The sequence below is a fragment of the Mobula birostris genome, chromosome 15 (assembly GCF_030028105.1).
Source record: "Mobula birostris isolate sMobBir1 chromosome 15, sMobBir1.hap1, whole genome shotgun sequence".
Lineage (NCBI taxonomy): Eukaryota > Metazoa > Chordata > Chondrichthyes > Myliobatiformes > Myliobatidae > Mobula > Mobula birostris.
In genome coordinates, this window is record NC_092384.1 from 25,154,217 (window position 1) to 25,164,956 (window position 10,740).

Here is a 10,740-nt window from a genome sequence, read left to right on the forward strand (position 1 = left end):
TGAAATTATGGAAGGAAAGATTATAAATTGATAAATTATAAAACTCAGATGTACAGGGATCTGTGTTCTCTTATGTATGATTCAGAGATACACCAAATAAATAGGAAGGTTAACAAAATACAGTTGTTTATTTCTATAGGAATGGAATACAAAAGAGGTCTAACGTTATACAGGCTATCTGGGATTTTAGGTACAATACTTATCTCCTTACTTTACGATACAAATGTAATGGTAACAGTTCATGGAAAGCATACCAGACTGATACCCATAAAGACCAGATAGGGTAATGAGGAAAAGATTGGATAAGCTAAGATGACATCTGCTGTAATTTAGAAGAGTGAGAACCAATGTGATTAAGACAAATAATATACGAGAAGACAGGAAGGAAATGGAAAAACTGTTTCCTCTTGTGGGAGGGGTATAAAAATGAGAGATACCTGATATTTTTCTCTCAGAGGACCATGATTCTTTAGAACTCTTTCTCAAAAGAACCATAGAAACAGTTTTTTTGGAGATTTTAAGACTGATTTTTTTTTGATAAACAGAAGTTAAAGGTTGCAGAATTGAAGCTACAATTTGATCAGGTAAGATCTTATTAAATGGTCGTGTAGGCTGAAAGGGCAACACCTGCACTTAGCTACTTTGTTCCTAACTGACATAATTTTTATGACTGTGTTTTCTCAAATTCACATGTTTCTATCATTTAATTATCCACTAATATTCATTACAACTGAAATTTCTGATACTTCCATTACAAAACAAATGATCAAAACCAGCTGCCAATTTTAATATAATGTGGACCAACCTGCACATTACACAAGAGCTTGTTGTATAATTTGGTGCATTGTTCATTTGCACCCAACAATTCACAGTAAATTACAAAAGGCAGTACTGACCAAATTTATGAAACTTTCATCAAAACTGATGGTAAAAGAAATTCATAAACCTGCAGAGAATATGGGCTAACTGCACATGGCTTAGAGAAATCTCAGTTACAAACCTCCAGTCCAGATTTGTTGGTGGGGGTGGGGGGGAGAGGGAGGGGGCACCTCAGACAGAAACATTGACTATTTGATCTTTTCCACAGATGCTGCCTGAACTGCTGAGTTCCTCTAGTACTGTGTGAACTACAAACCTTGCACTGAATTTGAGAAGATACCAAGTGTTTTTCCACTATGGATTTTAATGGGTGATACCAAATATTGAGTTTATGGTTCGACATTCTCTGTGCATTGTAGTAAGAACATTGTAGGTAACTGTTTTAAGGTACAAATAGACTAAGGTAATTCTTAACATTGCATTTTAACAAAGGGAAGTAAATGGGCAAATCTGTCAAATAAAAATATCAGGACTATGGAACAGTTAAATCCCAGGGAAAATGTTATCAGTGATATAAAATGCAGTACAAAGACTGACCTAATATATGACAATTAGGAAGAGATTCTGGAATGTTTTAGATTAAACTATTTCTTAACATTGTATTTTAAGAGTGGTAAGTAAATCTCCAGTAACCTAATTTCTCTCACATACCCATTTACTGCCCTGTTCTTCTGCCACAACCTACAACCAATAGCAATTTATAGGAACCGGTTAACTTACCAGCATGGAGCTCGACAAACTAAAGGATCCAAGGGTCCCAGGGAGAACAACATCTCAGGCAGGATCAAACTGAATCACTGACACTGTGATGCAACAATTGATGACCTATTTTTGGTCACACTGCACCCACATATTTTTATTCTCCTCATACTTCACAGGTATTGCATTAATGACCTTTATTGTAAGAGGTACTGAGCACAAAAATCAGAAAAAATTTGATATAAATTTACAGGGCATAGGTGAAATCTCAGCTAGAAATCTATGCATAGTTCTGGCATTGATATTTAAGAAAAGATGCACTTGTATTAGAAGCAACATAGGAAAGATTCAAGGGCTTGATTACAGGGATTAAGATTTGAAGAACTGTTGAACAAAGCCTATACTTATTACAGTATAGGTAAAGAGGCAGTTATTTTATTGAAACTTTTAAGATACTGAACATAGACACTGTGAGGAACTCAGCAGTTGACATTCCTGGCCTGTTACCTTCCACAATTAATGTGTTCTGATAGGAGCTTCAAAACAAAAAACATTTTTTATCGTTGGCCTGTATAGCTGTTAATCAAGTATCGATTAACTTAGCTTCAGAAAAAATATGGAAATTTTATCATAAATTAAGTCTTTATATTAAAAAATCTACCACGCACCTTTAAGCTTTTAATATTCCAATTCACCGACTTGTACTTATCATATCATCGATTCCATGTTTCCATATTGCCTGCCATTGAAATTCTACACATTACTGGTGATACTGCAGGGTATATTCTGCAATGAATTTTGGTTTGCCTCTCTTGACATACAACGGAGCCTTTGTCATTCCGTGAAAAAAGTCTCATTCTCAGACCCCTCACGCTCCATTATGGATGCCATCTGTTATTGGAGCCAGCTCCTAACCATACACTGGTATAGTTCCTAGCCACTCACTCATTCAACAGCTTTGCAAATAGTTTCTCACATTCTTTTTATCAGAGGATAATTCTGCAGGATTCTTCAACACCCTAACACGCCATCTTCTGAGCCACCAAGGGCCCAGACATCCTCAACCATTACTATCCAACCATATATGCCTGCCTACCAAACCACCTGCCATTCACACTATCGTATATCAGAGCACCAGGCTGCACACACAAACAGAAGCTGATATTTTTAACCTCTCCCTTCTTCATACTGTCATTCCCTTCTGCTCTAAGATGACCACTATCATCCCAGTACCTAGGAAAAACAAGATAACGTGGCTTAATGACAAACAAAATGAAAGGTCTCGGAGCAAAACATTGACTATACACTTTTTAATGGAGGCTGACTGGCCTGCTGAGTTCCTTCAGCGTTGTGTGTGTAACATGCCTTAATGTCCACCACGCAGTGGCTCTAACATTTACCATCATGAAGTGCTTCAAGAAAGCCGTCATAGCACACGTCAACTCCAGATGTCCAGACAACCACAGACCACTGAAATCTGCCTACAACTGAAAAATGCCACCTCTCTGGCCCAACACTCACCACCAGAGCAAGTCTGCAGATGATGCCACCATAGTGGGCCACATCTCAAATAGCAATGACAGGAGACAGGAAGGGGGTAGAGAGCTTCAGGACAACTACCTTTCCTTCAATGTCAACAAAACAAGAGTTGCTCATTGACTTCAGAAAGGGGAGAGCAGTTGTCCACATCAGTGGTGTTGAAGTTGAGAGTTTCAAGTTCACCAATAGTCTGCCCCGCTTTATCTATGTAGATAACATAGCCAAGAAAGTTCGAAGTCTCTACTTGCTCAAGAGGCTAAAGAAATTTGGCATGATGCTTATCAATTGTTATCAACACACCACAGAATGCATTCTGTCTGGATGCGTTACAACTTCGAATGGCAACTGCTCTGTACGTGACGGCAAGCAACATGAGCAAAGTGGATGAGCTTAGAGCATAGATCAGTACTTGGAGCAATGATGTTGTGGCCATTACAGAGATTTGGATGGCTCAGGGGCAGGAATAGTTACATCGAGTGCCAGGCTTTAGGTGTTTCAGGAAGGAGGCATAAGAGGTGGGGGCGTGGCACTGCTGATCAGAGATAGTGTCACGGCTGCAGAAAAGGAGGATGTCATGGAGGGATTGTCTACTAAATCTCTGTGGGTGGAAGCTAGAAACAGAATGGGGTCAATAACTCTACTGGTTGTTTTTATAGATCATACAATAGTAACAGGGACATCAAAGAGCAGATCGGAAGACAGATTCTGGAAAGGTGTAATAATAGAAATCTCCAATGAGACAGGGAAAGGATGTTAGGGTACAGGAACCATGATGTACATAGGCTGTTGAAAATCTTGTCAAGAAAAGCTTACGAAAGGTTAAAAAAATCTAGGTAATGATAGAGATCTAGGAGACTATAAAGCTACCAGGAAGGAGTTTAAGAATGAAATTATGAGAGCCAGCAGGGACCATGAGAAGCCCTCAGCGAGCAGGATTAAAGAAAACCCCAAGGCATTCTACAAGTGTGTGAAGAGCAAGAGGATAAGACATGAGAGAATAGGGCCAATCAAGTGTGACAGTGGAAAAGTCTGTACGGAACCGGAGGAGATTGCAGAGGTACTTAATGAATACTTTGCTTCAGTATTCCCTACGGAAAAGGATCTTTACAATTGTAGGGATGACTTACAGCAGACTGAAAAGCTTGAGCATATAGACATCAAGAAAAATGATGTGCTGGAGCTTTTGGAAAGCATCAAGTTGGATAAGTTCCCTGGGACCGGATGAGACGTACCCCAGGCTACTGTGGGAGGTAAGGGAAGAAATTGCTGAGCCTCTGGCAGTGATCTTTGCATCACTAATGCAAAGAGGTTCTGGAGGATTGGAGGGTTGCAGATGTTTCAAGTCCAAATACCTTTGGTGGACACAATAGGATCTTTTAAGAGACTCCTGGATAGGTACATGGAGCTTAGAAAAATAGAGGCCTATGGGTAACACTAGGTAATTTCTAAAGTAAGTAGATATTCGGCACAACATTATGGGCCGAAAGGCCTATATTGTGCTGTAGGTTTTCTACGATTTCTAAAGAGAGAGAGCTGTGCACGTAGTTCAGCACATGATGGAGACGAGCCTCTCCTCTCCTGTAAGAACTCCATACTTCTTGCTGCTTCGGTAAAGCATATCTCAGTAAAGACCCATTCCTCCATGGACATTCTCTTTTCACTGGGCAGAAGATGCAAAAATCTAAAAGCTCATACCTACGGTCTCAAGGACAGCTTCTACCCCAGGTACAAGACTATGAACTTGTTCCCCAGTAAAATACAATGGACTCTAACTCACAATCTTATGACCTTGCACTTTATTTACCTGCACTACACATTCTCTGTAGTTGTTACACTTTATTCTGCATTGTTATTACTTCATCTTGCATCTCAATGCACTGCGTAATGACTTGATCTGCATGAGCAGAATGCAAAACCAGATTAAATAGAGAAAATCTGCAGATGCTGGAAATCCAAGCAACACACATAACATGCTGGAGGAACTCAGCAGGCCAGGCAGCATCTAGATAAAGAGTAAACAGTCGAGTTTCGGGCTGAAACCCTTTGGCAGGACTTACAGACGATGTTTCAGGTCAAAACATCCACTGTACTCTTTTCCTGGATACTACCTGGCCAGTTGAGTTCTCCAGCATTTTTTATGTGTAGCTTGAAAGACAAGCTTTTCACTTTCTCTCAGCACGTGACAATAATACACCAATTTCAGCAATCATCTGATCATGCATTTGCCAATCATTACCACTATCCTCCTTGTTGTTGAGAAACACTGCACTAGGTAGCAAATACCAACAGGAAACGGTGAATTTTAGGCACACTTGAGATGCATCATGTTATCGTATATTCTGGACAAATGGAAAGCCACATCCATCAGCTATTCCATACATGAACTATTCCAACACTTAATGGAAATATTTTTTTATTTTTACTCACTCCGTTTTTAATATTGCTAAGAGATCCTTCTGTACTAAAACATGGCTTTAAATATTTAAACACGAGGAAATCTGCACATGCTGGAAATTCAGGCAACACACTCAAAATGCTGGTGGAACGCAGCAGGCCAGGTAGCATCTATAGGAAGAAGTACAGTCGACGTTTCGGGCCGAGACCCTTCGTCAGGACGTCGACTGTACCTCTTCCTATAGATGCTGCCTGGCCTGCTGCGTTCACCAGCATTTTGTGTGTTGCTCTAAATATTCTCTCGTTTCGTTATAATCTTTAAGTCTGCTTTTCCATGCACCCAATATCCTTTAAAGACGACGCAGCTAGCGAGCGTACCAGCGACAGTTCTCCCCTTCCACGCCGGACCCCGACACTTCCCCACCACCAGCACGGCCAGACCCCGACACTCCCCCACCACCAGCACACCTGGCCCCGACACTCCCCCACCACCAGCACACCCGGCCCCAACACTCCCCCACCACAGCACACCCGGCCCCGACACCCCTCAGCACCAACACACCCGGCCCCGACACTCCCCACCACCAGCACGGCCAGACCCCGACACTCCCCCACCACCAGCACACCCGGCCCCGACACTCCCCCACCACCAGCACACCCGGCCCCGACGCTCCCCCACCACCAGCACGTCCCAGCCCCACCAGCAACACGACAACTCTGGTTACCTCGGCACCAGGCGACTCCTCTATCGCAAGCAGCAGAACCCCGCGCAGATCCAGCAGCCACTGCGCGCTGCCCTCTCAGTGGACGGCGAGGCGCCGTCGCCAGCTCCGATTGGGCGGCTGGAACTCCCGGCAGCCAGCGCGCTCCCTCGCTGAGCCCGCCTCCGGAAGTAGAGTCAAGCATTGTTAACACTGAGGGACGGGTCCGGACCCTGTGGAAAGTTGGAACTGGGGCTGAGAGTGTGGAGTTGGAAATTTGAGTTGGCTGGTGGAGTTGGAAAAGAGCACGGAGGCTGCAGTTGCTGAGCTGATGAAGAAAATGTCCTGCAGGATGAACAGATTGACGGGTAGTGAAAGTGAGTTTGAGATAGAGGAATGGTATGAAGAGAGTGAGGAAAGGAAACCGACGTATGAGATGTCAAACTCTAAGGAGTCAGGGGACAGACAAAATAGGATAGCAAAACAACGGAAAGAAGCTGAGATTAAAGTACTAAGTGAAGACGGAGCGTCTTTTGGTGAATGGAACCCGATTCATTTGACGAAGATAATCAGCAAACTTATAGGTGTGAAGTCAAAAAAGCAAAGATTTTACGAAAAGGATCGCTATTAGTGATTTGTCGGGGCAGTGCTCAACAAGGTAAAGTGATAAGATTAAAAAAAATAAGACAGCAAAAAAGTACAATGCTCAATATTCAACAATAGAAAGTGGACTAGAGGAGTTATTTCGGGTATACCAACAAAAGTTACTATGGATGAGATTAAACAGAACATAAAAGGAGCAAAAATTATTGAGGCCAAACGTTTGAAAGTTACAAGAAACAGGAAAAAGTGTGATAGTTCATCGGTTATGATCAACTTTGATGAAGAAAGATTGCAAACTAAAGTTTATTTGGGGCATATGAGTTATGAGGTCAGAATATATATACCACCACCTTTAAGACGCTTTAAATGTCAGAAATTCGGGCATATTCCAGCGGTCTGCAGAGGGAAACAAAGCTGTGGAAGATGCGCTGGAGAACATGAATATGGGAAATGTGAGGTGGGAGCTAGGCTGAAATGCTGCAATTGTGGTGAAGAACACAGTGCAGCTTATCAAGGGTGCATTATTAGCAAGAAAGAAGCTGAGATACAACATGTAAAAGTAACTCAAGGGATCAGTTATGTAGAGGCAGTGAAAGCAGTTGCTGGAAAAAAGGCTATCAAGCAAACAAATACAGGGAATAATAAACCAGTGAACTGTGAGGGTTGTAATATGATAAATAAGGACACACTAATTATGAGTAAGTAGGATTTCGTACTGTTTATGGTAGATGCAATTAACTGTTCAGTGCAAACAGACAAAAGAACCGAAAAAATTAAAATTACAGTCAAGTCTGCAGAAAAATATCTTGGTTTTACAGGGCTTAGGTGGGAAACAGTCAAAGATAAGCTGAATGGAGAATCAAACAGTTCACAGGCAGGAGAGGTGGGAAATTAATGGCTGTATATATAACAAGGGAATGAAAGGAGTCATCGCAAATGATCAAAAATTTACAAAATACGTATCAGAATTTAAGGAAAATCCTCAGATTTTATGTTACAAGAAACATGGTTGAAACCCAGGGTAGATGTGCAGAACTGCATCAACAAATAGAAGTACTCAATAATGTGAGGGGATCCAGGAGTGCCCCTATTAACTTTTGGAGAGAGACATTTATCATTGATGGTTGGTTTGGAAAGGAGAGAGAGAGAGACAGAGTTATTTACCGCCGATATGTTGCTTTTTGGGGGGGGGGAGAGAGAGGGAGGGAGGGTGGGAGGGAGAGAGAGAGAGAGAGACGCGAAGATTAACAGTTGGACTGTCACTTTAAGGCATTGGAAGTAACTTTGGATTTCCGCTGAGTTTGGAGGTGGAGGACAGCACCGAGCAGCTCGAAGGTTGCTATGGTGACCAAAGGCAGATTATTGATGTTACTTTCAAGGACAGATTGCCTGCTTGTGCACTCCTTTACAGACAAAGGAGGGAGGGACTCTTTGAGTGACAGGTGATGCTCAGCCTGGTGAAATAAATAGGAGGTCAGTTGATACAGACCTCAGGACACATGATCTGGACTTTGAATGAGCATTGTTGTGCCCGCAGAGAAAGTGGGTTTTGGAGGATCGATCCAAATTGCTATTCCATCGGTGAAGAACGGGTTAACTGTTGGGGAGTTGTCTATGTGTCCACCCTCGCCTGGGTGATAGCTCCACCACAGAAGACCGGTCCCCTGGTTAAAGTCACAGTCGGTGACTTGTAAAGGATTTCGGAGGACGACGAGAAGGTCGACGGCATCAGCTCACCTGAAGACTTTTCTTCTCTCTCTCCCCCCTCCCTCCCCCCTCTCCCCCTCTCTCCCCCTCTCTCCCCCTCTCTCCCCCTCTCTCTCTCTCCCCCCCTCTCCCCCCTCTCTCTCTCCCCCCTCTCTCTCTCCCCCCCTCTCTCTCCCCCCCTCTCTCTCCCCCCCTCTCTCTCCCCCCCTCTCTCCCTCCATCACTACTCAACTAAATATCACGAACTGAACTGAACTTTACTCAACTTCGTAAGACTGTATCTTTTACCCCTAGACTTAAAGAAGCTTGGTTTTTCATACATATATATTCCACACTTTCTTTTATATATAATCATTGCTAACCTGTTTGATTTATTTACATTTATATTACTGTGTTGCGTAGTTACTAATAAATATTATTAGTTTATAGCAATACCGGACTCCAAAGTGTTTTCGATCTCTGCTGGTTCTTTATCCCCGTCACGGAGTCCGTGACAATAAGAACAACTGTGAGTTGGAAAGAGATTGGATGAAACGGTACTGCATTTAAAGGAGACGGTTTCTGAAAAAGATGCTTGATGTCAAAAATTCAGTGACGTGGAAAACAGATTAAAAATGGTGGAACTTATTCTAAAGTTACAAAAGGAAAAAGGAATTTGTTGCAAAGTGAATTATTTGCATTCGGATTATAAAATGAAAACATGGAATCAACTGAGGAAGAATTTTCAGATCTCGATAAACAACTACAGGTTTTGATTCAAGAAAAGGAAAACTTGGAAATAGCAGATAGACTTAGAAAACAACAATTTTAAATGTTAAGCATGCGATAATGAATATCCTCAAGCAAGAAACTTTTACTTTTACAAATAATTCAAATGAAATTATTGTAATTTGAGGCAATGCAATTATTTGGAAACCACATGACAAAATTTGAGAAGGAAAACAATCCTTGCTATTTAATGAGCACATAATTGCTATTTAATGAGCACATACAACATTTGCAAGCAGAATTATAAATAATTATACACCCTGCGGAGGGCAGTAATACGCCTAGATGCGTCTAAATTACCGGAAATGGAAGAAGCAGCAGCCCTCCTCCAGAAGCAGAGTAAGAGGTGGGCGGGGTGAGTCTGCAGGGGTTCGAACTCGCGGGAAGTTGCGGCTGAGACCGACGTGTACGCGTGGGGCGGGAACAAACAAGGCTGATTTATACTTCTGCGTCCGCGTCGCCGCCCCCTACACGACAGCCTGTGTTTCTGCGACGCGCACCTCTCCCAAAATGTAACCGCGCGTCGCGGCAACGCAGACTGCAACAACTGTGACTGGTCGGCTTGGTAGCATGGCCTGTCAGCCTGCGCTGCAATAGCTTCCCATTGGGCGACTGAAGGGCAGGGAGGGGACTCTGGCCGCAATGCTGCCATAAAGATTTACAGACCTCCGAAATTATGGAGGACACATTTCGCACGAAAAAAGACGCTCGCGTCTTGTTACCCTGAGACTACCATGACCATGAAGCCTTGCGCAAGCAAGTGAGTGCGCATGCGCGAATGCCGAGCGACGCAAGACACGCCGACGCACTAGTATAAATGCTCACAACGCGCGGAGGCCACTTGCGTTCAGTTAACGCACAAGTAGAAAACAGGGTGGGCTCACCTCCTCGCACGCTGTGGGTTTGCGAAGCAGGCGGGGAGGAGGATGGAAGGGCTTGTGTCGCGTTTCGTCCCGTGACTGAGGACTCCGATCCGCGGGCTGTGCCCGGGGACGAACATCGGGTGCTGCTGGCAGATCAACTCGGTGAAAGACGCTCTGTGGTCGGCCCGAAACTTGGTCTAGCAGCTCATCGAGATGTCCGTGGAAGTTTGCTGCCGACTGGCACATTCCAGGCTGCCAGGGTTACGGAGTGAGGGGCGCACAGGAGCTTGCTGCAGCCACCGCAAGGGTTCGATTAGGAAGGACCACAGCGTAGGATTCTTCTCCCCTCAATTACTGCAGTACAGTATTTAGTATAAAAGCCTTGAGTGGCAGCAGTGTTAGAACAGTATGAAAAGGATTGACCATACTTCTCTGATATTAAATGTACCTATTGATTGGTTGGGTGATGAACCGCCCACACGAGGGGCAGAAATGCTATTGATGTACGGTAATAGAACAGTACAGAAAACATTGACTGCGAATGTAAAGTATTAAAAGGCATTGAACTGTTCATTCTTGTAATTTTA

The 10,740-nt window shown here is 43.3% G+C and overlaps 1 protein-coding gene across 2 annotated transcripts in view; it reads right to left on the reverse strand.

The window, feature by feature from the left end:
• nup93 (nucleoporin 93) overlaps nt 1–10,520 on the reverse strand; it is a 168,334-nt gene extending 157,814 nt beyond the window's left edge. Inside the window, exon 1 of one of the 2 annotated variants that reach the window (XM_072279474.1) lies at nt 10,175–10,520. In XM_072279474.1, coding sequence (XP_072135575.1) covers nt 10,175–10,290 — 116 coding nt within the window. In that variant the 5' untranslated portion in view covers nt 10,291–10,520. Of the gene's footprint in view, nt 1–6,236; nt 6,335–10,174 lie in introns of those variants that run through there. The other variant, XM_072279475.1, reaches the window with a different exon arrangement.
• Nucleotides 10,521–10,740: the final 220 nt, after the last annotated feature.